Source organism: Lolium perenne, chromosome 5, assembly GCF_019359855.2.
Source record: "Lolium perenne isolate Kyuss_39 chromosome 5, Kyuss_2.0, whole genome shotgun sequence".
Taxonomy (NCBI): Eukaryota; Viridiplantae; Streptophyta; class Magnoliopsida; order Poales; family Poaceae; genus Lolium; species Lolium perenne.
Window position 1 is genome coordinate 193,528,752 of NC_067248.2, and position 26,895 is coordinate 193,555,646.

Genomic DNA, 26,895 nt, shown 5'->3' on the forward strand with positions numbered 1-26,895 from the left:
TGTAATTCTATATGTTGTGTTTGTTGGGATCCGATGAATAGAGAATACCATGTTATGTTGATTATTAATTTATATCTATGTGTTGTTTATGATCTTGCATGCTCTCCATTATTAGTAGATGCTCTGGCCAAGTTGATGCTAGTAACTCCAAGAGGGAGTATTTATGCTCGATAGTGGGTTCATGTCTCCGTGAATCTGGGGGAGTGAGAGAAACCTCTAAGATTATGGATGTGCTGTTGCCACTAGGGATAAAACATTGATGCTATGTCCGAGGATGTAGTTATTGATTACATTACGCGCAATACTTAATGCAATTGTCTGTTGTTAGCAACTTAATACTGGAAGGGGTTCGGATGATAATCTGAAGGTGGACTTTTTAGGCATAGATGCATGCTGGATAGCGGTCTATGTACTTTGTCGTAATGCCCAATTAAATCTCACAATACTCATCATAATATGTATGTGCAATGTCATGCCCTCTCTATTTGTCAATTACCCAACTGTAATTTGTTCACCCAACATGCTGTTTATCTTATGGGAGAGACACCTCTAGTGAACTGTGGACCCCGGTCCAATTCTCTATACTGAAATACAATCTACTGCAATACTTGTTCTACTGTTTTCTGCAAACAATAATCATCCACACTATACATCTAATCCTTTGTTACAGCAAGCCGGTGAGATTGACAACCTCACTGTTTCGTTGGGGCAAAGTACTTGGTTTGTGTTGTGCAGGTTCCACGTTGGCGCCGAAATCCCTGGTGTTGCGCCGCACTACATCTCGCCGCCATCAACCTTCAACGTGCTTCTTGGCTCCTACTGGTTCGATAAACCTTGGTTTCATACTGAGGGAAAACTTGCCGCTGTACGCATCGCACCTTCCTCTTGGGGTTCCCAACGGACGCGTGTTGTACGCGTATCAGATATTTGGCGTGAATTGGGTCTGTCCAAAGACCTTGGGCATTCTAGTATAGCTTCCAGACCCAGTTAACCATTAGTGCACTGTTCATGAACCTGGTGTTGAGGATACCTAAACCCCCACACTCTTTAGGTTTCCACACCGTGGTCTAATCCACCATGTGATATTTCCTTTTATTACCGACTACTTCCCAGAAAATGCGGGACCTCGGTCTGTCCATGGAACTATGAGTTGCCTAGTGCAACAGGTAGATACCCATGGCAACCATGGGGAGGCTTGACATGCATGAGTTTGTAAGCTCTAGTCTTCATGCCGAACAAAGGAAGATGCCTTGCCACGGTCAACCCTATGACCCACCTTGTCAGGGAGGAAACCCCAATCTGTGATGCAAAGAGGCTTGTCGTTAACTAGGAGACCCAAATAAATCATCGGGAGCTTTCCAAGTTTGCAATTAATTATATTTGCTACTCGGTGTTGCTCCTTGGTCGTGACCCCAGTCACAAAATCCTCACTCTTGTTGAAATTTATCTTCAAACCTGGCATGTTTCCAAAACACAGCGGGATAAATTTGAGGTTGGCAATTCCCAACATGGATGACTCAGTCAGAACCATCATGTCATCCGCATACTGTAGATGTGTCACTCTCCCAGGAATGAGGTGTGAGAAGACTCCACGAATATGTCCTGACTCATTGGCTTTGGCGAGCAACGTTGCCAACCCATCTGCCATGAAATCAAAGAGGATGGAAGAAAGTGGGTCTCCCTTACGCACACCTCTGGCATTTTGGAAGTATGGCCCACTCTCACAGTTTACGTTAATCGGAGTCTGCTCACCCATAACCAACTGCATAAGGCGGTGCACCACCATTGTTGTTGATCATAAACAAATGTAGGATAATTTAGAACAAATTTTACACTCCTAGAATGTTGAGTATTTGAGGACTAGCTTGGCTGCTGCCTATCCTGGGTGTGAGATTGCGTTCAAGAGTGATGTTGATACCCCAAACAAGTGTAGAAGCAAGTAGAGGGGTACTACAAGAAAAGCATCTGCGATTGATGGTTGCCCCCCTTTGCCCTTGCAAGTTTCTCAGCTCGGTGTGGGTGTGTCGTATCTGGTGTGTTAGTTCGTGTGGCTTTGTGATCTTTGTGTTGACATGTGTGGGTGCGGCTCTGGTTGACCATGTTTGGGTGGGCATGGCTTTGTTGTTGTATGTTTTCGTCCAATTTTATCATAAAGGCTAAGTACTTTTTTCTTAATTAATGAATGTGGCAAAAAAATTGCCTCCGGTCTAAAGAAAATGTTTGAGGACTTACGAAGTAAATGGCCAACTGCGCAGGCGCCCAGCCCAGCCCAACCCAACCCAAACACCAGCGGCGGTCTACTCTAGCAAAGCGGCGTCGACCACTCCATGGCATGGCCACTGCCCTGGCCGCTCTCATCGCCGGCGCCGCCACCGTGCACCACATACGGCAGCTCCACGCCCACCTCCTCACCTCCGGCCGCCTCCCTACTCTCGGTCCCATCCTCCTCCGCCGCATCATTTCCCTGCCCTCCCCCAACCTCCACCTTGCGCTTGCGCACCGCCTCCTCCTGTCCCTCCCGTCTCCGCCCCTCGCGCACTTCAACCTCCTCCTCCCCCCGCTCGCCTCCTCGCCTGAACCCTCCGCCGCAGCCTCCCTCTTCCTCCGCCTCCGCCGCGACGGCCTTCGCCCCGACGCGCACACGCTCCCGCACCTCCTAAAGGCCCTCGCGCGCCTTGCCCCGGGCTCCCTCCCCCTCGTCGCCTCCACACACGCTGAGTCCATCAAAGACGGCCTAGAACACGCCGTGGTCTACGTACGGAACGCTCTCATGGCCGCGTATTCAGCCTGTGGCCAGCCGGCGCGCGCCATGCAGGTGTTCGACGAAATGCCGCGCCGGACCGTGGTGTCCTGGAACACGGCGCTCACCGCCTGCGTGGACAACGACTGCCACGACCGGTGCGCGGGCCTCTTCGCCGCGATGGTAGAAGCTGGGTTCGAGCCTGACCAGACAACGTTCGTGTGCATGCTCTCCGCCGCCGCGGAGCTGGGCAACTTGCCGCTCGGCAAGTGGGCGCACGGGCAGGTCGTCGCCCGGCGGCTGGACACGACGCTTCAGTTCAGCACGGCGGCAGTGAACATGTACGCCAAGTGCGGCTTGGTGCGCTACGCGTGGCGCCTGTTCGAGAGGATGCCGGCACGGAATGTCCGGACCTGGAGCGCGATGATCCTGGGGTTTGCGCAGAACGGGCTAGCCTGGGAAGCGCTGAAGCTGTTCGAGAGGATGAAGGACGCATCAGTCGCGCCCAATTACGTCACATTTCTCGGCCTGCTCTGCGCGTGTAGCCATGCTGGGCTGGTCGACGAGGGGCGTCGGTTCTTCCGCGAGATGCGGCATGTGTACGGGATTGAGCCGATGATGAGACACTACAGCGCCATGGTTGATGTCCTAGGCCGCAACGGTCGCCTCCAGGAAGCTTATGACTTTGTTACGGACATGCCTGTCGAGGCTGACCCGGTTGTCTGGAGGACGTTGTTGGGCGCCTGCCAGCTGCACAGCTCCAAGGACTGCATTGGCATCGTCAGCAAGGTGCAGGAGAGGTTGCTTGAGCTGGAGCCCAGGAGAAGCGGGAACTATGTGATGGTCGCCAACATCTACTCCGACATTGGGTCGTGGGACGAGGCGGCCAAGGCGAGGAGGGTGATGAGGGAAGGAGGGATGAAGAAGATGGCAGGGGAGAGCTGTGTGGAGGTCGGGGGACTGGTGCATCGATTCATCTCCGGGGACGATTCTTGCCCGGACTATCATGGGGCCTGTAGCACTGTCCATGAACTCAATCTCAACATGAGAAAGTGTGAACCCATTGACGGGATTTTGCTTATTGATTCTGAATGACAGTCTTTGCCTGGCAATACATGTGCATCTGTTGATTGTGCCGCGTACAGACCTTTCATGCAACTTTGCTCGATAACCAAACAACCAAGGCAAGTATTGGTGTTGACTTGAATTCCCCGCAAAACAGGACCTTGGTGTTTCCTGTTTTTAATGGATGTCAGCTGCTGCTACTGTATAGTATGGACAATAGCACATGGGTTAGTGCCCAAATTCATCAATAATGTGTCTCCCTGGCAAATCAATCACGGGGTGAGACAAATCTGATACGAACTACTGATCAATCAAAAAAGGGACAACTTGAGCTAGAACAAGATTGGGCCTCATTGTCAACCTACGACCTTCCATTCTTTTTTATCAATGAGGCCCAATCTTTTTTTTTCCCCCCTTCAAAAAAAAAAAGATTGGGCCTCATTGATAAAAAAGAATGGAAGGTCGTAGGTTGACAATGCCATGCCCACAGGAATCCACATGATTGGATGTGCAGTTGTGTACCGAAGGTTGTTTGACTGTATTGCATGAAAAAAAAATTAAGTAGTTCTAATTCAATGTGACATATTCTTTTAAATGTAATGCTAAGTAATTCTTACGTAAAATTTGTATGTGGTTTAGTCCTAGAATTCGTACAGTCCACATAAGAAAAAAAAATACATCTTAGGAGGTCTAGTTTTTCAACAAAATAGAAAAGAGAAACCTTTTAATGGAATAAGCCCCAAGCAGAACTCAAACATGTATCTTTTTCGCGACTATAAACCCCAACAGGTCCCAACCACTCGATGCCATTGAGAATGCTATGTTACTTTTTTTATGATGCTCGGCTATTTTTTCACCATCCCCGCTGATCCTCACGATGGGAATCAGTTTGATGTATTATTGACAGAAAAATAACAATATCACACATTTCTAGATTTTTTCTCTGGCATGTCAACCCCAATTTGCTTTCCTTACACTCTGACAATGGTACCAATTACTCCAAATAACATATGATTTTGTATGGAACTCTTCAAGGTAGAATAGATGATAACAGTCCATTTTATTCATCAATCAATAGGTTCATGACAGTCACACAAAAAAAATTCTCCCTCGAAAACGAAACTTAAAATTGGTGTCATTCTCATAATAGCGTCTCACGCAACGTGCACCGAACCAATGCTACAAATAGGGACAACACAATCTAAAGAACAAGCTATTCCAGGGTTGTGCCAAAGAAAGCCTCAACATGTGGTAAACATGTTCTCGCTCTCCAAATATTGGCCAGGAGGAGGTGCCCCCATTCACCATTTAGCAGGAGACGCCGGTGCCAAGGCGGGTGAGCATTTCAAACCTACCCAAATAAAATTTCTTTTTGTGTTATGTAAACTACATATACACTTCTTTCTCCCTCTTTCTTACACACGAATAACAACATTTCCTATAGTAGTAGCACACAATCTTCTAGTCTATCATTTCATTTTTGTGTTGGTCATCTGAACGGGGGCCAGCAGGCAGGGCACCATCGCTGGCAGGTAGGGCCCGAGCGCCGCGCAGTGGAAGGTGACCTACCCGCGCGTGGGCCCCACGGCGCAGCGCCCCATCGGAATCGCCGGCATATATCGGCAGCAGCGAACCACCCCGGGGAGGCGAGATCGAGGAGGCCGGAGCCGCGCTGGAGTTCTACTACCCTGGTAAAAAAATTCTTCCCCGCTTCCATTTCCCCCGCAGAATTTTCCGACGCCGCGGCGTTGTGCTGGGATTTTTAGTGCTGGGGAGCAGGGATTTGGTCGCCGGGCTTGCTAATTTGTGCGGAATCGGTTGGTGCGGCTGGCGGCGGCATTTCGTGGAGGGAGAGGGGAATTTGGGGGGCAGGTTTCCACGGATTCGGTGTCTGCTGGTGTCGGGGCTCCGCGATTGGGGATCATCGATGCGTTTCGTTTCGGTTTGGGCTGTTGTGTGCCTCCCGAACCCGTTCTTGGAGTATTTTTGGGAGTAAATTTGTTGTTGCTCTGCTCTTTGCGGTTGATACAGAGGAAAAATTAGATAAGGAGTACTATGTTTTCTCGGGATCCGCGATGATTGGTGGAAACTATGTAACTTTGTATCTGTTAGTTTTCATCCATAGCGGACTTTGTGTTTGTGTGTTTTCATCCATCGGCTTGCCTACTCGGATGATAAATATGAGGATGACGGTGGGAGCATCATCAGTCTCTCACCAACGTAGATAGAGCAAAGCAACTTAATTTTGCAATTGATCTTATTGTCTGATGCTCAACCTTCATTGTAGCCATTCTTATCGAAGAGCAACTCATAAAAAATAGTTTGGTTTCGAGCTGATTTTCAGAGACAGACGTGGTGCTGATGGTACATTGTATAATTTGGTATGTTAGGAATTTGGTTCTGTGATTAGCATTTGGGAGCATTGGTTTCCACTGCTTGTGATTTATACGCGAGGCGGTCTTGAGGAACCTATCAGGATTTGTCATTCTTTCTGGAAACATGTCTGCTGCTTCAAAAATACTGGGAGGGGCAAATGCTATTTGGAGAACAGATTTGTTTTCCTTATAGCAAGCGGTTTAAGGTGTCTGTAGGAAGTAGAAACATTATTTATGAACCTGTTGGTTACTACATTTTGAGACTTAATGCAAGTTATAAGTTGTTCTGGCTTTACTGCCAGATTTACTGAAAGCGTAACTTCCATGCAGAAAGGTGGAGCTTGAATAGTTGGTGCCTCTATCTCTCACCAAGGGCGCTCATGCCTCACGTTGAAAATAGGAAAATTTCATCATCCGCTTCATAATTGCTCAATTGTAGGTTTTCAGCTGTCACATACCTGTTCTGTTGTGGATGTTTTTAAGAAATCATGTCAGTTGTTGAATCTCTTTTTTTTTTGTCCTTTCATGCAGGTTTCTAGGATTGATATAGCAATCAGATTCATACTCTAAGAAGATCTAATAGGATCTAGAAAAGAATTATTTTGTTCGAAAGGTTGTTATTTATTTGCAACGATGAAGGATCACCTAATGCTCAATGTTGACCGCCTAATGGTGCCTGAACCCATTGAGGGCACTGGAGCACCCAAAAGCTCCTCATCAAGGGACGCCACTGCACTGCTACCCTCTGCAGCACATTCCTTTTTTGGAGTTGGAGACAGCATGGTTCCTGAAGAAGAACCTCTTCTCCAGATGATGGAGTGTCGTATTTGTCAGGAGGAAGATGAAATCAAAAATCTGGAGAGCCCATGTGCCTGCACTGGCAGTGTTAAGGTCCACATTATTCCATAAACTACGTCTTTTCTTTTGATTGATTGCAGTTTTGGTTGCTATTAATTCGTGCTTGATTGATTATCTGGAAGCATGTGATTTGACAAGATCAATTTGTGGCACTGGTGTTTATTTACATGTCTATTTGGTATATATGATGATATGTGGGTCTCTCGTTAGTCAATCTGCCTATCTTGTTTCTTTCGTGAGGTGTCAAAGCTATCCTTTAAATGCCAGCTATTGCTTGGAACACTGATTTGATTAACTTCCCAAAAACAACTAAACACTCCCAATTTCAGTTACTATTGGTATGAATACAGTACTCATGTAGCCACCACACAAGAATTCACAGTGCACCATCTGTATTTTCATAACTAGCATCTATCTGAATAATCAGAATTTTGAATAACATGCGTTTATATATTCAGAATACTTGAATGAAATTTGCTCTACTTAGTAGTAATGCTCTATTCTTTGTGAACCCGAATAAGTCAGGTACTTTCTTATATTCAAGCATGTGAAAAGTACAATCAAGCTCTCTGTGTTCCATATGTGTCACACCAGTCCTTACGTTCTTCTTGAATAGATCTTCAAGTTGATTCTTGTTGCCATGCTCTCATTTTTGTCCAATATGTTAATGAAGCTATTTCTCTCTTTATCTTTTCTTAATTGATGTCTCTGCCTAGATAATGCGCATGGATAATGTTCTCACATATTTTGGTTTATGTGCAGTATGCGCATAGGGCTTGTGTACAGAGATGGTGCAATGAGAAAGGAGATGTAACCTGTGAAATCTGTCATGAGGTGAATTTACATGTAGATGATTTATAAAATATTCCCCTACACCCAGATACGATCCTGAATGTTGTTGGAATTTACCTTCATGCAGCCGTATGAACATGGCTACACTGCACCTCCCAGACCCCATCCTGATGAAACTACCATTGATATAAGGCATGTCATCCTGAATTTGTTTCATTCCAGTCATGGATACTCGACTCTACTTCATAAGTTCTTTGCTTTGTATTTCTGATGTCATGCTTATAGTATCCCATTGTTGTTTACCTTTTTTCTGGGGTGTGCAGTGGTGGCTGGACCATTACTGGTACAGCATTTGACTTGCGTGATCCTAGGATCCTTGCAGTAGCACAAAACCACATTATGGAAGCTGAGTATGATGATTATTCAGCTACGAATGCCAGCACTGCTGCCTTTTGCCGTTCTGCTGCTCTTGTGGTGAGTTCCTACACTACATATGTATTTACATTTAGCTGAACATGTAACAAAAATGCATATTGCTTATGTATTCACGTTTCCTGTATGTGCAGTTAATGGCTCTCCTATTACTGAGGCATGCATTGACTCTAACTGATGAAGACGATGACGATACTTCAGCAATGTTTTCAGTAAGAGAAAGAACGTTCTTTAAGATATACTGTAGGCACCATCTCGTTGAACATTATCATTAGTATTTGACGTTTGTTGTTCCTTATTTGCTAGCTTTTCTTACTGCGTGCTGCTGGTTTCCTTCTGCCATTTTATATAATGGCTTGGGCAATTAGTATTTTGCAGCGTCGCAGACATCGACAGGTCACTACACTGGCATCATATGCTACTTTGTTTTATTCTATTCTTCTATATTTGTTGGGAACACCTTAAAATTCTTGTAATCACTAACTTGTTGGGTGTTTCTACTGTACTTATGTTCAGGAGGCAGCTGCGTTAGCAGCAACAGAGGTGGCATTCATTCTCCAGTCTGGGCAAGGACGAGGGGTGCATTTCACCATAGCACCAGATTCTCCTGCCACACCCCAGCATGAACCACAACCTTGAAGGGGTCTGCCAAAGAGCAACTAGCTGGCAGCCGTGGCGACAACGGGTTGCTGGTTTGGGTGAATCACCAAATGAGTTATGGTTGATGCCAGTGCAGAACCATATTATTTACTTATTTTACATCAGTGCCGTGAGTGTAACGTTCTGAGACTTGTCCAGTTTGTGCTCGGAATTTCGCTTGTTGGGGTTGGCCAAGGAGTCTCATGTGACGTGGTGTGTATAAAGTAACAAATGCCATTTGGACCATGTATGTCGGTCCTAACTGTTAACTTAAAGAGAGCAAACAGACAGTGACTGTTTTGCCTAGTCTACACGCTTGTTTTACAAGAAAAATATATATACCCTTCGTAGAATTGTATCATTTGATTGGCAGTAACGTGAAATTACAGCACTTGTAAGCATGAACTTTGTAATGTGTTTGCAGTATGGAGTGCCCCAAGGCGAAGATGTTGTGTTGGTAAGTGTCGTTTAAGTGTGAAATTGTATATTCCCTCTGTCCTAGATTAATTAAGAACACTTCTAGTCCTTCAACTGTCGGGAAGTTCACTTTTTGTCTTAAAAAATATTTCTAGATTTCTAGTTTAGAATGGACCTTGAACTCCTAGAATGGTTTACTTTACATCTCTCATCGGTTGAGTTGAGAAAATCGCTAATATGGAAAGAAGAAACAGTCAACCAACCAAATTGGTTTTGAACTAGACTTGTTCCAATCTAGTTGAGATGGGGGAAAAAAAACCAACATCTTAGTGCAAAATATTTGAACCCCCACGTCCCCTAAACCAATTGTTTGTTCAATTTCTTTCTCTCCTAATTCACTTGAAGCATGTGACACGAAGGCAGCCTCTCTACCCTTACACCATTGCGTTAAAGATGTTTGCCACCCGTGGCAGATATTTACCTAGATCAATCGATTAAGGACTAAAAGTAAATGATTCTGAGAGTTCAAGGTTTCTTTTGAATCAAATGGAAATTCTAGGACTAAAAGTGAACTTTCTTCATTAATTAACTCGTGTATACATATAGATACATGCATACATAGATAAAATTGAGTCAATTAATGTATAACATAGAGTATATGCGTGCATAGAGTAAAGTTGAGTAAATTAATTTAGAACATAAAGTGTAACACTTCCGCAGATCAGAAACATGCATTGCAAGAACATGGAAGAACCGGATCTGACCATTTTTACACAACATTAGGCCCAAGGTATCATATGAAAAACTTGATTCGGGGTCATAATTGTTGTACAGCCTTTCCAAAATGCCTTCTCCAGCTGTAGAACATGACTAAACCATAATCCAACCCACAGGAAATGGATACTTTAGTACAATGTGAATGCACCCCGGCAACCATCACAATTCAGTACCAATGCTCAATCAAAATCAAGGGAACATTCGTAGTCATCGCCTTCACGAGCTTGACCGAAGGAACTGTATGCAATATGATCACCCTTCTTCATCTTGCCGCCAAGAAAGCTCTGGGGATCCTTGTCGTCGTGCTGCACCCTTCCAGTTACCTCTAGGCACAAGCCATTCTTCGTGAGTTTCTTGTTCTGTTTTACTCTGTCAGTTCTTGGCTTCACTGGTCCTGTTTCGATGAAAAATGGCTGCTCTCTGGTCGTGGGACTTGGCTGTATGCGTTGCACCTGATGCTTCTGTTCTAATGGTCTCATGATCCCCTGACCAGATTCCGCCTCTGCAGCTTCGTCGTTGTTCAAAATTACCTGCAGGAGATACTCGCAAAATTATATCCGCATTCAAATGTTTTTTTTCCTTTCCTGAAAGCTTCTAAACCATGAACTGAGCCTTCGAGAACTAAGAGTCACTACCTTACGGCCCACCAAATCAAACGTGACAGTCACTTTCCCTTTTTGTTTTTCAGCTGCATCCTCAGCTTCATCGTGCACCTTCTTTAGGTCTGACTTTTCCTGAAGTGGGAAAAATAGAAAACTATAGTAAATATTCTTGCATATATCATTAAATATGAACAACTAGCTTTCTCATGCATGCTTTCTCATTAGATATCTCAAAATAGTTGCGAGAGATTTCTTATCATTGTCTAATCCATTAACTTACATGCTTTATCATACATGTTCTGAAGTTACATGATATACGTTTAAATTTTAGGAGTACCCTGAGTTAATTGCAGAAACAGGCTGTACAAAGAATACATAGCATAGATCCTATAATATACACATATAAGAACATTTTGGTTTATAGATACAGCTCTCAGTATGACCATCCTTAATCACTAAGATATAGTATAGTGAAGATCAATGAATGGAGAAGTGTCGGTATAACATCAGCAACAACTAATATGGAACGGAGGGAGTAACTATCAAATGTAGATTACCATTGATGAGAGCCAACTATTTCCTTCCATTTCAAAATAGTCACTTTGGTCATCATAAACTTTAGTCCTTGCAGCAGAGTTTCTGTCATAGTCAACAAGCCTCTTTGCATAAGCTTCAGCTGCAGCTTCTGTTTCTGAACTAGGAACTCCAGCATCAGTTAAACCGGCATATGTACTGCCTTCCATTAAGACAAGTGCACCACAGAAACTACAGGGTCCCTCGCCCTCTTGTTCACACACAATTTTGCCACATGATAAGCAATTGCTGATAAGATTGTGCTGGCGTGCTTGGCATGAACAAGGCTTCCCCTGCTTGAAGACAATAGAACCCTTCGCTGCCTCAGCAAGCGAGATGGCCTTTCCTCCCTTCTTTTTCGGACCTCTCCTGGAGGAAGCCTGGGGCTCAGCAGTATCTGATTGACTCTTGGAGCTCTGACTTGAGGAAGATGCTTGATCTTTCAGTGTGCGTGTTTGCTTCTTTGTTTGGGCAGTTTCTGCATCAGCAGATGGCTTCACATAAGGCTGAAGGCTAGAAAACTGTGAGCTTCCAGCTCCTTTTGAGGGATCAATATAGCCCCGCCTCTGCAAGTACTCCTGAATGAGGTCCTGCGCAGCTTCTACTCCAACAATATTCTGCACCAGTGAACAGTGCATGACATTGTCAATGTTTTAACTAAGTAACAGTAGTTTCCACATTCATTGGTGTGCAGAATATAATACTCCCTCCGTCCTATGAAACAGTAGTTTAGACAAATCTCACACAAGTTTCATGAGACGAAAGGAGTATGAAGCATGGTAACCTGAAAAAATAGTGGTGACATTCATAAGGTGGAACTAGAGTTCCGTTATAACACATGATGGCCACACGCAAAATTTGAGAAAGACATGCATTGGCTAAGTGTGTCACTGCCCTGGTCAACCTTTCAGCTGTATTCAAAATGCACAGCAATAGATATATAGACACGAGGCCAAACCGATAGTTACAACCTACCACTAATCAAGGTGCCATGTTCACAAGAAAGCAAACCATGTTCATCATACACCACAACATATGCATAAACGTGGGCATCCAGAAGATAATATACATGTGTCAACCAGATTGGCCTGGATTTGGCTAATCATGCATCAACCAGACAATGCCAGGCTAATTATGCACTGGTCTAAGTTTCTCTTAAGTCTTAAGATCTAATTACAACTCAAGTCAATAGCACAAGCTCCACATTGCCAGCAAACATGTGCATATGCATATTAAGCAATATACACTTAACACTTGATAAAATGCTCAAACATATTTACAAAGACGCATCAGGTTATAAAATCGAACTCATGATGATATGATTCATCAAGCACCAATATCCCCACTCTGTCAAATACTCCCTCCGTTCACTATTATAAGATGATTTATATTTTTTCGAAAATGCATGTATCTAGAAGCATTTCAGTGTGTAGGTTCACTCATTTCGGTCCGTATCTAGTCATATCCAGTCCACACTGAAATATCTAAAATATCTTATAATAGTGGACCGAGGGATCAGTATAAGTCTAAGATGATGCTTCGATCATCCATCAATTTATCCTCTCCACGCAACAAAATCCACAGAAAATCATCAACCAAAACGGCAAACCGGTACATCACAATGTAGCAAACTTCCCACCGAAAGTTACAACGCACCGATGATCAGACAATTGAAAGTAACAATTTATCATCAGGCTCTACAGGTTGATCCAAACTGGTACTGATCCTAATGTTATCCAAGATCAAATCGCACAAACCCTAATCTGAGAAGACCCCCAAAGGCTCCCAAACGGGCGCAGATCAGGCCGCCGCACCAAAGACACGCACGCAACAAGCTCCAATCAGAAGGGCCAAGCGCGACGTGACACGAATCATGTGATGCAAGATATCACTCCGGCGGAGGAGGGGGTACGCACCGCGAGGTAGTCGGCGGCGTCTGGTGGAGGCGCGAGCTCGCAGAAGGAGACGAGGCCCGATATGAGGTCTCCGTCGAGCTCGAGACCGCCCCCCGTCCGACCCCTCAGTTCCTGCAGCGCGCCCGTCAGCCACTCGCCGGACGTGCTCGCCGACGTCGCCATCGCCGCCGCCGTTGCCACGAGCGCGGAGGGAGAAGAAGGGCTGTGTGTCACTTTGCAAATTTAACCCTGACTTAGGTAAGAACTTAACGAAGGAACCTTCCGTTTCCACTTTTCTAGATTTGTCCTGCGCCTTATCTAATTTACAACAAGGTCCTCACCTTATCCCCGCTCGGCTTCTTCTTCTCCAGCGGCAGAGCAGGAGAAAAGAAAGCAGCGTCTCTAATGGCCTCCACGTCGTCGTCGCCGCTCCCCCTTCTCCTCCTCCGGCCGCTCCCATGCAAACCCTTACTCCTCTCCAAGCACAGGAGGCCGCATCCCTCCCAGAGAACTGGCCGCCTGGCAGCTTCGGCGGTAGCAGGAGCTCGGCAGTGGTTGGTGCAGCCGCCGGAGACTGGCCGGTGGAGGAGGAGCGGCCGAGACTTCGCGTGCTCATCGTACAACAACCCGCCGCCTCCGTCTTCCAGTAAGGTGATGCGCCGCCCCTCCATTTGTCGACACCCCTGCTGCTCAGTCGTAGCTGCATCAGTGCTTCCTTAAATTGTTGCTTGATGCATAGTTCAGCTCTTGAAAGAACATGTAAAAGATGTTGAAAACATTGATTGTATGCATAATGCATCAGGAGGAAGTGTATCGGTGAAACGTCAATCTATAAGCAGTAGTATTACCTTACCAAGTACAATGGAAACACTAACACTGATGTTTAGTTTGGACTGTAAGCATTCATGTCTTTCTGATGTTATTCTGCTGACAGTGGATTTTGTTGCATTATTTGGATACAAGCAGGATTCGGACGAGTGGCCCATCCTTCGGCGGTGGGATGTGCCATGGGGGTGGCAAACCCTTGTGCTCAGCGTGGTGGGCTGTGGAGTAAGGTACCAGTGTGCACCGGATAAGTATTTCTTAAAGAACTATCTTGTATACGTATGCTGGTTGGTCATGTTTATTTGCGCATGGTTAAGCCTAAGAAAGTACCCTGAGCGTTCTTTAGACAGCTTTGCTCTGACAGGATTGGTTGAACAGTCGGCATTGCAATACCTAGGGTATTCAGCTGCAGGGGCAACTATAGATGAGAAGGCAGGAATACTCTTTCTCGGACAACTGTATGGATCTCTTCTTACCTGATTCTTTTGCTGATAGTGTGTATCTACTAAGGGATGTATGTTGCATACCTACAAAATATTTAATCTCGTCTATATCTTGTGCAGGAGCGTGACAGCTATTGTGCTTGGTGTCATATTTAGCATCACCAATACCTTCCGGCCGTTCCCTGACGATATCTTTCGTTATGGTCAGAACATGATCTTATTACTATGAACACATTTGATCTTTTGCAAAGAGAGTGTGGTACATTCTTTCTTGGATAGCAATTTTCAACTGTGGGAAGTGTTGCCGGATACTTTTCTAGAACCTGAGTTCCCTTGTAACTATGACTTCAAGACTTCTTTACAGTTTTCTGTTAGGAAGTAAGTTGACACTGTAATTTTGAATTTTCAGATATTAAAGAACCATTCAAGCTGCGAAATGGCTGGCTTCTATGGGCTGGTATTGGCCTCTTTGGTGCAGTCATTTCCATTGCTTTAGTTGGAGCTGGCATGACCTATCTGAATGGTGAACCTCCAGAGAGAGAGGTCAGGCATGTCATATGCTTTAGCAGACAGACTTTTCTTGTGTATCGTCATCTATTAATTGTTACTCCTTTACACTTCTGTGACCTTACATACTTACATTAACCTGTCTCCATTCACCTTCAGTTTGTACCCCAATTTATCCATTGAAAAAATATTATGGTAAATCAAGTATTTCTCTATATTGGACATCTCAGAATATGCCAAATGTAAAAGTTCTTCCTAATGATCTGTTTTCCTTCATATGACCAATCTCTTGAAATGTCTTAAGCCCACTTGAGCCTAGCTTTATGCAATCAATTTTACTCATGCAAGACTAACTCAATCTGTTTATCACCAAGCAATGGCAAGTACCATACTGTACTATACATTTTCTGTTGAAAAAAGACTTGTCTTAAACTTTGAAGTTCGTATGAAATGATTGTCAAGTGACTAGTTATCTATATATGGATCCTCTCTTTATTTCTGCAGAAGGACTCACTGGTCCTTTTACTGCCGCTAATCGGCTCATCAACCCTCAGGTATCATTTCGATAGCTTTATTGGTTTCCTGACTGCTGTCTGACCAGGCAATCAGGACTTGATTTTGTTTCAATTTTTTTTTATTGATAGCACTGCCTATCTAGTGGGCATAACTGGAGTTCTAGCACCAATTCTGGAGGAGACTGTGTTTCGAGGGTTCCTAATGGTGTCCTTGACTAAGTGGTAACAGTTCATTTTTATTTTTATTTTTATTTTTATTTTCTCGAGTTTGCAATTTTCTACCCCCTCCGTTCTAAAATAAGTGTCGCAACCTTTTCTAGATCTAGAAAAAGTTGCAACACTTATTTTGGAACGGAGGTAGTATGTTGGTATGTGAATAGTTTACTTTGGATGCAGGTTTCCCACTCCAGTCTGTGTGGTTCTCAGTGCCGCTGTATTTGCCTTCGCTCATTTGACACCTGATCAATTCCCACAACTGTTTGTGCTTGGTAATTTTCTTATAGATGTAGAACGAATGCAGAAAATCATGTGAATACCATTTTTTTCAATAGTGCATGAGCATATTAAGTTTGCAACAAACTTGGCCATATGACCCATATTTCTGTGTGGGGTGCTGTGCCCTCCCCAATTAGGGAAAGCAGCAGCACATGGCGCCCTGCCACCAGTAGAGTGCAAAGCGCCCATCTTTAAAGAAGCTTCCTGTTAGAGATAAGTAAAGTCCGTATATCAGTTTATCCAGTATCAGGAAAATAGTGGCACAGAAGCAGTTCAGGAAGAGAATGAGAATATAGGTGATATAGGAGTTGAGTAGTTTCCAAGTTAGTCCAAGTCTCAGGAATCCGATTTGGTGGTAGTTATCTTGATGTGAACCAGCATTCACATCAGCTGCACTCTGTGCTTGCTACATCTGACCGTTATGTAGTATGTCATACTTGTGGTCTTTTCTTATGAAGAAAGAAGTCAAAACTGGCTACGGAAATTTGATAGCCAAAGGTCAAGTTGCCGTGAAAGAACAGGCATAACATGCAACATTTAACTGTAATTAGACCTGAGGACGGCATTCATGGGCATTTGTTGTCAGTAGTTTTTTTTACCTTCGGGACAAATCGTCAGTACTATCATTATGTTGATACAATTTTTGGGGGAATGCAATTATAATGCCATTGGTTTGTTTGTTGGTATGCAGGTGTTGCACTAGGGTTTACTTATGCTCAAACTCGCAATCTTCTAGCTCCTATTACAATACATGCGTTTTGGAACTCAGGAGTTATATTACTGCTTACCTTTCTTCAGGTATGTCTTGTCATCTGTGTCAGTAATTTTCTTGCTGAAACTGCTAGGAATTATGACTTCACTAACAAGCAGAATATTGCACATGAGCGGGGCATAGTAACTGACGTGTGATCTTTTATTTCTTCAGTTGCAAGGGTATGATATCAAGGAGCTCTTGGGGGCATCTTGAAGGCTTTAAAGGACCAGCTTCTGGCTTTGTGCATATCCTTCAGTAACTTCAGCAAAAAGACCTGGAAGGAACAATGAGCTCTCCCTTATTCTACTCTTTAGTGTTTAGTATTTATTGTCCAAGTAGGCAATTTTATGTTCCTTGGAGCTCCTTAAGTAAGCTGTTAGGAAAGTAAGAGCATTATGTTCTGCTATAATGATCTAACTTAAGGGCTAAGGCTATGCAAAACAGAAGTTCCTACAGCATATTATCTGGGTAACACATGCACATTATGGCTTAAGATGAGATGGCTTGTGCACATAATTGTATATGGTTCTTTGCATAATACTGCGAGCCCACCTTCTGGAAAAATATTCAATCATAAAAGTAGATAATACAGGTTATTATATAAAAAAACCACATTGTACTTTCTTGTAAGTAACTTTCTGGTGGGCTCAATGGTTTTTCCCTGCAAGTGGGTATGGGATCTTCATATTTTGCTAGGTGCATTAAGTAAACGTGTACCTATCTCTCACTAGGTTTTTCTGTTCATTTTCCTATGGATACATACTGTGTGAATGGAGGGAACTGCAGATATGCCCCCAACTTGTTCCTTCTTTGCTACATGATGACCTGCTCTGGCTTGTCTTATCCTGTAACTTCTTTTAAGCAAAGAAGTTGATGTTAATGGATTCCTTATACTATCTGGATGTTAGATGTTGCTTTCTGGGCCAGTCCTTTTCAGTCGATTTTGAAGTCATGCAATGTAAATCTTTTAGAGAGCATTAACAAATAAATGACCAGAATGCATGAAAAGATGCTCCTTCCAAGAGAGTAAATTCCTTATTGCAAGAAAAGGAATGCGCTCAAATTTGAGTTGCTTCCACTCAAAAATGAATTGGAGTTGCTTTTCATTTCAAGGGAGCTTTTATCTGGGTAACACATGCACATTATGGCTTAAGATGAGATGGCTTGTGCACATAATTGTATATGGTTCCTTGCATAATACTGCGAGCCCACCTTCTGGAAAAATATTCAATCATAAAAGTAGATAATACAGGTTATTATATAAAAAGAAGTTCCTACAACATGCTAAGCGATGACTGTATATGGAGTTGCTTTTCATTTCATTTTTTTAGGAACTTCCGTCCATGGCCTTACGCATGCTAAGCGATGACTCATATTTAACCTACCTTATAAATGTGGATGTTATCCAGGCCAGAGTTATTAAGACGAAATAGTCACATTTTCTGTCACTTTTACATACTCCTTAGCTAACGACTATATATTTTTAGGATGTGTTAGTTTGCATGCATCTGTTTCTAGTGATCCAAGAACTACAAACCAAGAAGGCGAGAAAGACAGAGAAAGCTCATGTTTAAAGGGTTGATCCAAACTATCTCTAAGTGTGAATCATGATAGAAGACAAGTGTTGCAATCGAGATCAAGTTCGTTATGTGAAATCATGGAATCAATTGGATGGTTAATCTCCTGCCTGGAATTGGGGAGGCATGGGAATTTTCCAAGACCTTTTTTGATAATAAGCTATTCGTAACACGGCCAAAACCTTGTCTTTAAGCCATTGGAAGAATTACAATGCCACATGTGGGCTCTACCCAAAGTCACACGGCAAAGAAGTTATTGAAGGGTACCTTAAGAAAAAGAGAGCGGGCACCATCATGTAAGACTAAGTCACAGTATTTAATAACCAATAAATGATGTTAAAAATAATAATACTAATACCTAAGAAAATGATCTTTGTAAAACAATGAGCAATGAACTGTATACAGTTGGTGACGGACCAGAGGATACCATCAAGCAGTCAAGCAAGCTGAGATGGATTCTAAGATGGCAACTGATTGTGATATAGAAGTTGATAGAAACGAAATAGAGGTAACAGTTTGCAGTGAGTCATACGCTAGTTGATAAAAGAACTGAAGGCAAATGAACGGCTAAGGCTATCACTATCGTGAGATAACAAGGACTACTTGCTAATGCACATCAACTTGGCGTAAGGTTTCCTGGAGTACACTAGTGCAGTTTTTAACAGTTCCCCACCTTCTCAGTTAAGCTATTGCACAAGTTTAGACAAACAGGTTGCAATCACAAAATCAAAGCGCGCGTGCATCTGTTCTCACATCAACGCTCATCCAGATTCCCAGCTATGATGTTAACAGTACGAATAAGCTAACTGTTGTTTTCGTACGCACAAAGCCAAACCTCCACAGTGCGAAAAAATTATACAGAGTTATGGAAGGATTTCATAAACAGAATAGGAATTTTCATGCAAAGAAAATCTTTAATGCAATCCAGAACCATGCATGTGCTGACAATGATGCACAGTAAAAAAATACATCCTTTTATATATAGGAGTTTGGAATTTTCTAACCAGAGAAAGGAGGAATGTGTCTAATTGTAAATGATTTCGATAAGCTACAAAATATATGTACCATTGATGCTATTGCTGTTCAAGAGTAATACTGGACGGTTATTTGGGATGTCCTAGATGATAATTCTAGGTGTATCGAAAGGGACTGATAATGCCCAGGTGTTGCTAAGATTGTCTTCATTGAGGTACTTATCCCAGATTCAATAAGTCAAAGAGATTCCAAAGGAGAATGAATATACTATTGATTGCAAGGATGCGTTCAGAGTTGCAGACCTCATCTAGTCGTGTTTAAGCAGCTGCAATGTCGTTCACAAGGCATATATTAACCTCCCCTTCCTGACTATTGTTTATGCACCGGAATATGAGGAATACAATAGAAGACTAGAAAGCTTTTCGGAAGGTTCATCTAACAGAAAAAATAATCCATCTTAAACAGTAGTGTTATAGCTAGTTTTTTACCTCATGTCCTCAAATTACACATGTCGCCTGATCTTCCATTCCTTCTTCCCCGTTGTTAAACTTAGGTCCATCAAGCCGCCCATTCTATTTTTCTTTGGCCTGACAAATTCCTGCACTGCATTAGAAATTGCCAGTTATCAGAGTTTGCCATCGTTGCACAAGCACAAAACCACAAACAAAGGTATAAATAGTAGACTGTGGAAAGTTGATTAGTCCCTGCACTGTATTAGAGAGACAGCTTCGCGAGTTTGTCTTCACCTAGGCAACTTTGATCATAAAACCATTCACTACATCCACATAGGTACAAGAGCAGTGTAACCTGTCCCAAGCTACCCTTGTGGATCATGGATGAGAGAAGTGATATGGACAAGTCAGAGGAGGTACTTCTGCCAGGTTTCCGATTTCATCCCACAGATGAAGAACTTGTGGGTTTTTATCTCAAAAGAAAGATTCAGCAGAAACCCCTTTCAATTGAGCTCATCCGGCAGCTGGACATCTACAAGTACGACCCATGGGATCTCCCAAGTAAGTTGCTCTGTGCTTCTTGCTCTTATTTGTTAGTAAATGGAGCATACGGAACTTTAATCTTGTAAAAACTTGTCCATCAAAGAACAAATACATGCCAGTATACACTATCTTGCATTTAGCCATAACATGGTGAGTGGAAAACATATCTCTTGTCGTTAATATGCAGATGCTACTATGCTAGATATGCCCCACTTTAGAGACAAATTAGAATTTCAAAAAATTCCACAATCACCATCTTACTTCAACTAAATAATACATGGAAAATAAATAAATCCATGGCCGCTGGTGTCATGATCCACTATGTAATCTGAAATCTGAAGTACATATTTGACAGCTTTTAGTTATAGGAACTGCTCTTTGCTTTAGGAAACTATAGCACAAAGATTACAGTCTTCATAGTTATCCTATACGCAAGCTATTAAAGCTGAAGAGAAGAGATTAATGAGTCTTTAAGAGGTTATCCTCGTGAAAGTGTCGCATGAACAAAATAGTGTTGCAGATTGTGTCTAGCTAATGTCGGTACAACTGGGGGTAGCATCGCTTGTTGGTTGCACCAAATCCCAGAATGTATTGAACAGCTCATTCTAGCTGATTGTAACCCTATACCAGAGGAATAAATCTCCATGATTCTCCCGCAAAATAATGTAAGCTATTAGAAACAACAGAAGAGAGAGAATTGACAACTTCTCATCCACTTGAATACAAAATTGTACTCTGGAAACAAGTTTGAGCAATATTGTAGCAATATTTCAAGCAACAGGTACACAAAAGGTTCATGGTCAATAAGGTCAGATCCTACTCAAATGAAAGATGTAGCAACACCAAAAATAGAAATTCTGCACTTGTGCACATCCAGGATACATGCATATGAAGTGCTCAAAATACAGTAGCAAGCATAAATAATAGCATAAGCCGCTTAAAACATAGTACCTCATGCGAGACCTAGTTAGTAGTTTCTTCTCATCAGAAAACCAAGCTAAGTATAGTTATCCTCCTTGAATTTCTGTAACATTATTCCTTTACTTTCTATAATGTATTATTTATTATCTTGCTCATGGATAGAACTTGCAAGTTCTGGGGAGAAAGAATGGTATTTCTACTGCCCAAGGGACCGGAAGTATCGTAATAGTGCTAGACCAAACAGAGTCACAGGAGCTGGATTCTGGAAAGCAACAGGGACAGATAGGCCAATTTACTCCTCCCAGGGAACCAAGTGTATAGGCCTGAAGAAGTCTCTTGTCTTTTATAAAGGAAGAGCAGCAAAAGGGATCAAAACTGATTGGATGATGCATGAGTTCAGGCTTCCTTCACTAACTGATCCAACACTTCCTAAAGTACCAATAGATAAAAACATTCCAGCCAATGTAAGCCTTTTATTCATAGTATTTACTACAGCACCAAAATTCTCAAAATATCTAGATATATGATATATTTTCTGGTGATTTTTATTTATCAAACAGGATGCCTGGGCTATCTGTAGAATATTTAAAAAGCCTAGTTCAATGGCACAAAGAGCACTATCTCACTCCTGGGGTCCTCAGTCAATTGCAACGACAGAGCCAGATCTGTTATCTGCCTTGCAGTCCATACAGGCTTCGCATTTTGCTTTGGAAAGCTCCTCTTGCTCGGCAGAAGTTGCAATACCTGTGAATCAGTTTAATAGCCAACATTACTTTCAAGGACGGCAGCAGCAGAAGCTCAACAGTTCACAGAATGGCTCTTCATATAAAGTCATAAACTTCAACCGTGGTCCGTCCTTAACTCATCTATCAGAAAAAGGCATCCATAGCAATCCGATCATATTGCCATTTGAAACACAGACCCTGCAGAGGTCACCAGATGCCGTGCTTCTCAGCATAGCCCCTGGAATAATCAATAGCATGAATGAAGCCTCACCAGATACTGAGTTTGAACAGCTTGAACAGTGCGATGGGTATGCAGTTGATTGGGATATAGACACAACTGGAGGTACTGGAAACAGGGATGAAGATCCATATACAAGAAAACCTGATAATGGATACGTTACGGGTAACGAGTGTGGAGTTCCACGAAAAATAAAATTCCCATTTGATCTGGGGCTAGATTCTTCAGATGATTGGACATGCAACGTGCCCTGTGAATCTCTCACTTGTCCCCCGACCTCCCCCAGAGATGCCCAGTAGCTGCTCTACAGAAAGATACACTATACATAGTTACGATATATAGCACCAAGAGTGATCTTCATATGTTAGCAAGTCTGTTAGCAGAAGACTATCCATTGTACATTTTCAGCTCGGTCTATATCTTATGAACTGCACCCATCTTTACAGATAAGCAAACAGAGTGAAGAATATCTTGGTTATATGTACTGAATCATTCAGTATTATTAATATAGAGGTGTGCCCTACATGTAAAATATGCAAATCCCATCAGAGTGAATAATGAATTATGTACAGCAAGGAGTCTGACTCAGTTGTATCATCAGTGCAAACTTTAGACAGCTATCATGTCTTCTCCATGATCAGGAAGAAACATCTCTAATCAGATACCTAATAGGTTTGGAACAATTACCAACGCAAAGTACAAGCTAACAGTGTGAAAGGATCAAACAGTTTAACTAATATACAATTGTATCCATTGCTTATTGCTTACATGCAACCAGCTGGTCCTCTTTTCCAACTTGCCGAAGATGATGTCATCATTTCAAGTCCATCAATGTACTGTGCTCCATTTTGTTTTATTTATATAACTCTTCAGTCATTTCAATTCTTACACCATACTCCATCCAGGCTCTTTCTTGGTGCCATTCATTGATTTTCTTACTCTCGCTGCTTCCTCCCAGTCTCCAGAATTTGCTAGAATGTTTGACAGAGTTGTAAAAGAGCCTGAATCGTAATTATCTTCACGTAACTTATTTTCCACGAACCTTCCAAGTACAGCGTCATCATGAACTCTGCAAGCAGCAAGCAGTGTGCTCCATACCATCAAGTCAGGCTTCATAGGCATGCTCTCAATAAAACTTTTTGCCTCTGCAAGCCTCCCAGAACGACCAAGCAAATCAACCATACAACAGTAGTGGTGTAACACTGGCTGTACCCCATAGATGCTTCTCATAGAGTTAAAATAGTTAAATCCTTCTTCAACTAAACCATTGCGGCTGCAAGCAGATAAAATACTTACTAGTACAACATTATCTGGTTTTACTCCATGCTTAATCATCAAATCAAACATCCTTAAAGAATCCTGACCACTTCCATGCTGAGCATATCCATCAATTATAGCTGTCCAAGTAACTAAATCTGGGGAATTCATTTCATCAAAAACTTTACGAGAATCACGCAGGTTGCCATTTTTGGAGTACAACTTCACGAGTGAACTACTTACTGATAGATCAGACTGTATTCCTACTTTAGTTGCATAACCATGTAACAGTTTTCCATAGAGTGGTCTTGCTATGTTAGCACATAGGCTAATGATAGATGAGCATATGAAGCTATCTATTAGAAAACCAGCTGCCACCATAAGCTGAAAAAGTGAGATTGCCTCATCATTGCAACCATTGGTAGAGTATCCAGATATCATTGAAGACAGCATGACCTGATCTTTGCATGCAGTTGCATCAAATATTCTTCTAGCTATTTGTACTTGGCGACATTTGGAATACATGGAAACCAAAGAATGGCCGATGGATGTGGTTTCCCCATAGGCACGAAGGATGTGTCCATGAACTTCCTTCCCTTTGAGCAAGCATTCTGGTCCATTACAAGCTGAAAGAATGGCAGACAGCGTAATATGGCCAGGCTTAAAATTATCAAGAATCATATTCCTGAATAATCGGAATGCCTCAGCTGAACGGCCATGGGATGCAAAACCAGCAACCATTGATGTCCATGAGACTTCATCATGTTCCTGCATCTCCTGAAAGACCTTGTAGCTATCTTCCACTTCATCCCCTCTGGAGTACATGGTGGACAGTGCAGTGCCAACAACAACACCATGAACAAACCCATCTTTTATAACCGACGAATGCAGTTGTCTGCCAAGGTCAATCGAGTCCACAGAAGTGAAAACAGAAGCGTAGCATTTGTCATTTGGTGTTAGACCCTGCCGGAACATCCTCATCAACAGCTCAATTGATCTCGATAAGCTATGGCTACTAATCTCAATTATCAAAGTCGACCAGATACTTGTCTTGCTTACTCTGCCAACTTCTTCAAACACCTTCTCGGACAACTCGATAGCCCCGATAGCAGCGTACGTGCAGATCAAAGCCTCCTTGACAACGTGATCCAAGTAGAGCTCTGTCTTTATGATCATGCCATGCATCTGGCTAGCCACTTCCATATACATCTGGGAACACGCGAGCAAGACGCTAGTAGCTGTGAACTTGTTCATCGACACGCCGCTCCGGACCATTTCCCTGAGCAGCCTAACCGCACTCGCTGGATCCTCCTCCTGCACGAAACCGGCGATGGCGGTGGTCCAGGAAACCACATTCCGGGCCGGCATCCTCCAGAACTCCCTCATGGCAGCGACCATATCGCCGGACTTGGCGTACATGTTGACGATCGACGTCCCGATAAACAGATCATACCCGGGGTCACGCCGAAGCACCAGCCCGTGAACCGCCCTCCCGACGCAGAGCTCCGCGGCGGCTGCGCAGGCGCTGAGAACCCCGGAGTAGGTGAAGGGGTTGGGCTCGCAGGAGCCCCGCGCCATGTCGGTGAACATCTCGATGGCGAGCCCGTGCTCGCTGTTCCGCGACGCGCCAGAGATGACCGCGTTCCAGCAGACGGCGCTCCCGGGGTCGCCGTCCGCGAACGCCCTGAGCGCGTCCCCGAGGCGGCCGCTCTTGGCGAGCAGGTCGACCATGCCGCTGCAGACGTACGCGTCGCCCGCGAGCCCGTCCTTCCAGGCCGCGCAGTAGACCTGCTCCGCGAACGCGACATTGCCCGGCGCTCCGGCGGAGGGGGCGCAGGCCTTGAGCGTGTTACCGTAGGCGAACTGGCTGGGCGTGTGCCCCGCGGCGCGCGAGCGGACGAAGCAAGCGAGCTCGGGCGGGAGTCGCGCGAGGCGGTCCGGGCGCGGCACTCCGTCGAGCAGGTGGGGGGCACCGGGTCGCGCGGCGGCGGTGGCTGGGAGAGCGGAGAGCGCGCGGCGGTGGGCGGAGGCGAGTAATGCCGGCGAGGGGAGGCGTGGAGGCATGGAGACGGCGAGATGGAAGAAGGGACGTGGTGGGATCGATCTAAGCGCGCGCCATCGCCGCCGGTGAACTCACACTCTCTTTTCTGAGAAGCGGTGAACTCGCGCTTGAATTTGGCACAGAAGGGCGTTCTATTTGCCATTTTGCCCCCCCCAACATATGTAAGGAGTTGGTACAGCCAGAAATGATATGATACCAACATCACAGAGTCACACCTATGGTCACATGAATTGAAGATTTCTGTTGTGGTATTTAAGTTTTGTTGCTAATATGTGTGTGTAGGCGTCATCTCTTACAAAGAAACATTATATTCTCGGACATGGCGTTTTGGCTCATAGGTGTATCTACACCTATTAAAAAAATAGATCAATTAGAAAATGTAAAAAAAAAATCTTTGGTGTGCATCCAGACATTTTATGTTAGAGCACAAAAGTTTTGCAGGGAAAAAAACATTTTACGTGGCCTATGTAAAAAATATAAATAAATATCTTGCGGTAAACTTTTTCAGAGCAAAAAAAATTGTGTTTTTTTGCACAGGTCACATAAATTAATATGTTTTCACAACCCTTTGTGTGTAGGCATAGAACATGTGAAAGTACACCCCGATCTTTTTTCTAAATTTTTTTGACATTTTAAAATATGTTTTTTCCAATAATAGGTGCATCTGCACCTATGAGCCAAAGTGGATTTCCGTATATTCTGTAGCTTTGAACCATCCAACTTTAAGACAAGTGAGGGTCCTGGGTTCCAAATTCTTCCTGAATTTCTGGTTGAAGCCACTCAAAGCCTTGTAATATATGTATAACTATATATTACTTGTATCGCGACCTACTGTCATCAAGTCAAGATGGCCGAGTTGGTCTAAGGCGCCAGTTTCAGGTACTGGTCCGAAAGGGCGTGGGTTCAAATCCCACTCTTGACAGATTCATTTTTTACGTGCAAGTTACAACTTACCCGTGCATATCTGCATAACTGCTTTTTTTTACAAAGTATTATTTTCTGAATTCTGATGACAACATTAATCTAATGGAATTGCTAGTACCCAAAACGTCTGATTTACATGGAGATTTATACACTGAGTTGTAAGTTGGGATGCACATGAAATTTTTCAGTTGCAAATGAGGTTGCAATTGCATTACCTTTCGTGAGCGTTGTACCCATTTGGCCCAATAGGAAACGCTCAGACGATTAGGTTTTCACTGCCTCCCGTCCGCGCTGCCACCGATCTGTCTCACTTATGTGGCCTTTGGGCCTTTGAGGCGGGTTGGATCTCGGCCCCCATCAGCTGGAGGGCTTCGTTTTCCTAGTCTAGGGTCAAGGTTTGGTGGGCACCGCTTAGGTGGTGGTGGCGGCACCTTGTCCAATGAAGTCTCCCTAGCATAAGTCCCATCTCGGCGGTGACATCAGGAAGCTTTGTGAGCGTGGTGTGGTTCTCGAGAAC

The 26,895-nt window shown here is 43.6% G+C and overlaps 6 protein-coding genes and 1 non-coding gene across 11 annotated transcripts; 5 read left to right on the forward strand and 2 right to left on the reverse strand.

The window, feature by feature from the left end:
- Positions 1–2,269: 2,269 nt before the first annotated feature.
- LOC127301626 (pentatricopeptide repeat-containing protein At2g36730) lies at positions 2,270–3,852 on the forward strand. Its single transcript, XM_051331898.1, has one exon. The coding sequence runs from the start codon at positions 2,333–2,335 to the stop codon at positions 3,833–3,835; it is 1,503 nt and encodes a 500-aa protein (XP_051187858.1). The 5' UTR covers positions 2,270–2,332; the 3' UTR covers positions 3,836–3,852.
- A 1,349-nt stretch (positions 3,853–5,201) lies between these two features.
- On the forward strand, positions 5,202–9,212 carry LOC127301625 (uncharacterized). Of its 2 annotated transcripts, XM_051331896.2 has the most exons (9): positions 5,202–5,496; positions 6,511–6,615; positions 6,712–7,071; positions 7,801–7,872; positions 7,958–8,022; positions 8,154–8,304; positions 8,397–8,474; positions 8,569–8,658; positions 8,779–9,212. In XM_051331896.2, exons 3-9 carry the CDS (start codon positions 6,814–6,816, stop codon positions 8,899–8,901), a joined length of 837 nt encoding a protein of 278 aa, XP_051187856.1. In that variant the 5' UTR covers positions 5,202–5,496; positions 6,511–6,615; positions 6,712–6,813; the 3' UTR covers positions 8,902–9,212. The 2 variants fall into 2 exon arrangements, with proteins under 2 accessions (XP_051187856.1, XP_051187857.1); XM_051331897.2 differs by lacking the exon at positions 6,511–6,615.
- An 851-nt stretch (positions 9,213–10,063) lies between these two features.
- LOC127301622 (uncharacterized) lies at positions 10,064–13,413 on the reverse strand. The gene is made up of 4 exons (XM_051331892.2): positions 13,187–13,413; positions 11,255–11,887; positions 10,731–10,829; positions 10,064–10,625 (listed from the first exon to the last, which is right to left on the reverse strand). The coding sequence occupies exons 1-4, from the start codon at positions 13,346–13,348 to the stop codon at positions 10,275–10,277; spliced, it is 1,245 nt and encodes a 414-aa protein (XP_051187852.1). The 5' UTR covers positions 13,349–13,413; the 3' UTR covers positions 10,064–10,274.
- Positions 13,414–13,510: 97 nt separating this feature from the next.
- Positions 13,511–17,197, forward strand: LOC127301624 (uncharacterized). Its single transcript, XM_051331895.2, has 10 exons — positions 13,511–13,816; positions 14,132–14,220; positions 14,341–14,448; positions 14,554–14,636; positions 14,843–14,976; positions 15,445–15,494; positions 15,585–15,677; positions 15,852–15,943; positions 16,642–16,748; positions 16,876–17,197. Exons 1-10 carry the CDS (start codon positions 13,571–13,573, stop codon positions 16,915–16,917), a joined length of 1,044 nt encoding a protein of 347 aa, XP_051187855.1. The 5' UTR covers positions 13,511–13,570; the 3' UTR covers positions 16,918–17,197.
- A 1,975-nt stretch (positions 17,198–19,172) lies between these two features.
- On the reverse strand, positions 19,173–25,581 carry LOC127301621 (pentatricopeptide repeat-containing protein At1g74600, chloroplastic). Of its 4 annotated transcripts, none has more exons than XM_051331890.2 (2): positions 22,904–25,581; positions 19,173–19,859 (listed from the first exon to the last, which is right to left on the reverse strand). In XM_051331890.2, the coding sequence occupies exon 1, from the start codon at positions 25,454–25,456 to the stop codon at positions 23,021–23,023; it is 2,436 nt and encodes an 811-aa protein (XP_051187850.1). In that variant the 5' UTR covers positions 25,457–25,581; the 3' UTR covers positions 19,173–19,859; positions 22,904–23,020. The 4 variants fall into 4 exon arrangements, with proteins under 4 accessions (XP_051187850.1, XP_051187849.1, XP_051187848.1 ...); XM_051331889.1 differs by lacking the exon at positions 19,173–19,859 and adding an exon at positions 22,075–22,434; XM_051331888.1 differs by lacking the exon at positions 19,173–19,859 and adding an exon at positions 22,075–22,439.
- On the forward strand, positions 19,789–22,434 carry LOC127301623 (transcription factor JUNGBRUNNEN 1). Its single transcript, XM_071820231.1, has 4 exons — positions 19,789–19,925; positions 20,046–20,269; positions 21,335–21,636; positions 21,733–22,434. Exons 2-4 carry the CDS (start codon positions 20,089–20,091, stop codon positions 22,432–22,434), a joined length of 1,185 nt encoding a protein of 394 aa, XP_071676332.1. The 5' UTR covers positions 19,789–19,925; positions 20,046–20,088.
- Positions 25,582–26,295: 714 nt separating the features above from the next.
- TRNAL-CAG (transfer RNA leucine (anticodon CAG)) lies at positions 26,296–26,376 on the forward strand. The gene has a single exon. It is a non-coding gene; the product is annotated as a tRNA-Leu (tRNA).
- Positions 26,377–26,895: the final 519 nt, after the last annotated feature.

Excerpts from the sequence above, each read along its gene's own strand:
- LOC127301626 (XM_051331898.1), top strand. The coding sequence starts at position 2,333 with ATGGCCACTGCCCTGGCCGCTCTCATCGCCGGCGCCGCCACCGTGCAC.
- LOC127301625 (XM_051331896.2), top strand. The coding sequence starts at position 6,814 with ATGAAGGATCACCTAATGCTCAATGTTGACCGCCTAATGGTGCCTGAA. Across the intron at positions 8,305-8,396 it reads GCCGTTCTGCTGCTCTTGTG|TTAATGGCTCTCCTATTACT; the intron begins GTGAGTTCCTAC and ends CTGTATGTGCAG. Across the intron at positions 8,475-8,568 it reads ATACTTCAGCAATGTTTTCA|CTTTTCTTACTGCGTGCTGC; the intron begins GTAAGAGAAAGA and ends CTTATTTGCTAG.
- LOC127301622 (XM_051331892.2), bottom strand. The coding sequence starts at position 13,348 with ATGGCGACGTCGGCGAGCACGTCCGGCGAGTGGCTGACGGGCGCGCTG. Across the intron at positions 11,888-13,186 it reads ACGCCGCCGACTACCTCGCG|AATATTGTTGGAGTAGAAGC; the intron begins GTGCGTACCCCC and ends TCACTGGTGCAG. Across the intron at positions 10,830-11,254 it reads ATAGTTGGCTCTCATCAATG|GAAAAGTCAGACCTAAAGAA; the intron begins GTAATCTACATT and ends TTCCCACTTCAG.
- LOC127301624 (XM_051331895.2), top strand. The coding sequence starts at position 13,571 with ATGGCCTCCACGTCGTCGTCGCCGCTCCCCCTTCTCCTCCTCCGGCCG. Across the intron at positions 14,221-14,340 it reads GTGGTGGGCTGTGGAGTAAG|CTTTGCTCTGACAGGATTGG; the intron begins GTACCAGTGTGC and ends TTCTTTAGACAG. Across the intron at positions 15,678-15,851 it reads ATGGTGTCCTTGACTAAGTG|GTTTCCCACTCCAGTCTGTG; the intron begins GTAACAGTTCAT and ends CTTTGGATGCAG.
- LOC127301623 (XM_071820231.1), top strand. The coding sequence starts at position 20,089 with ATGGATGAGAGAAGTGATATGGACAAGTCAGAGGAGGTACTTCTGCCA. Across the intron at positions 20,270-21,334 it reads CGACCCATGGGATCTCCCAA|AACTTGCAAGTTCTGGGGAG; the intron begins GTAAGTTGCTCT and ends GCTCATGGATAG. Across the intron at positions 21,637-21,732 it reads ATAAAAACATTCCAGCCAAT|GATGCCTGGGCTATCTGTAG; the intron begins GTAAGCCTTTTA and ends TTTATCAAACAG.
- LOC127301621 (XM_051331890.2), bottom strand. The coding sequence starts at position 25,456 with ATGCCTCCACGCCTCCCCTCGCCGGCATTACTCGCCTCCGCCCACCGC.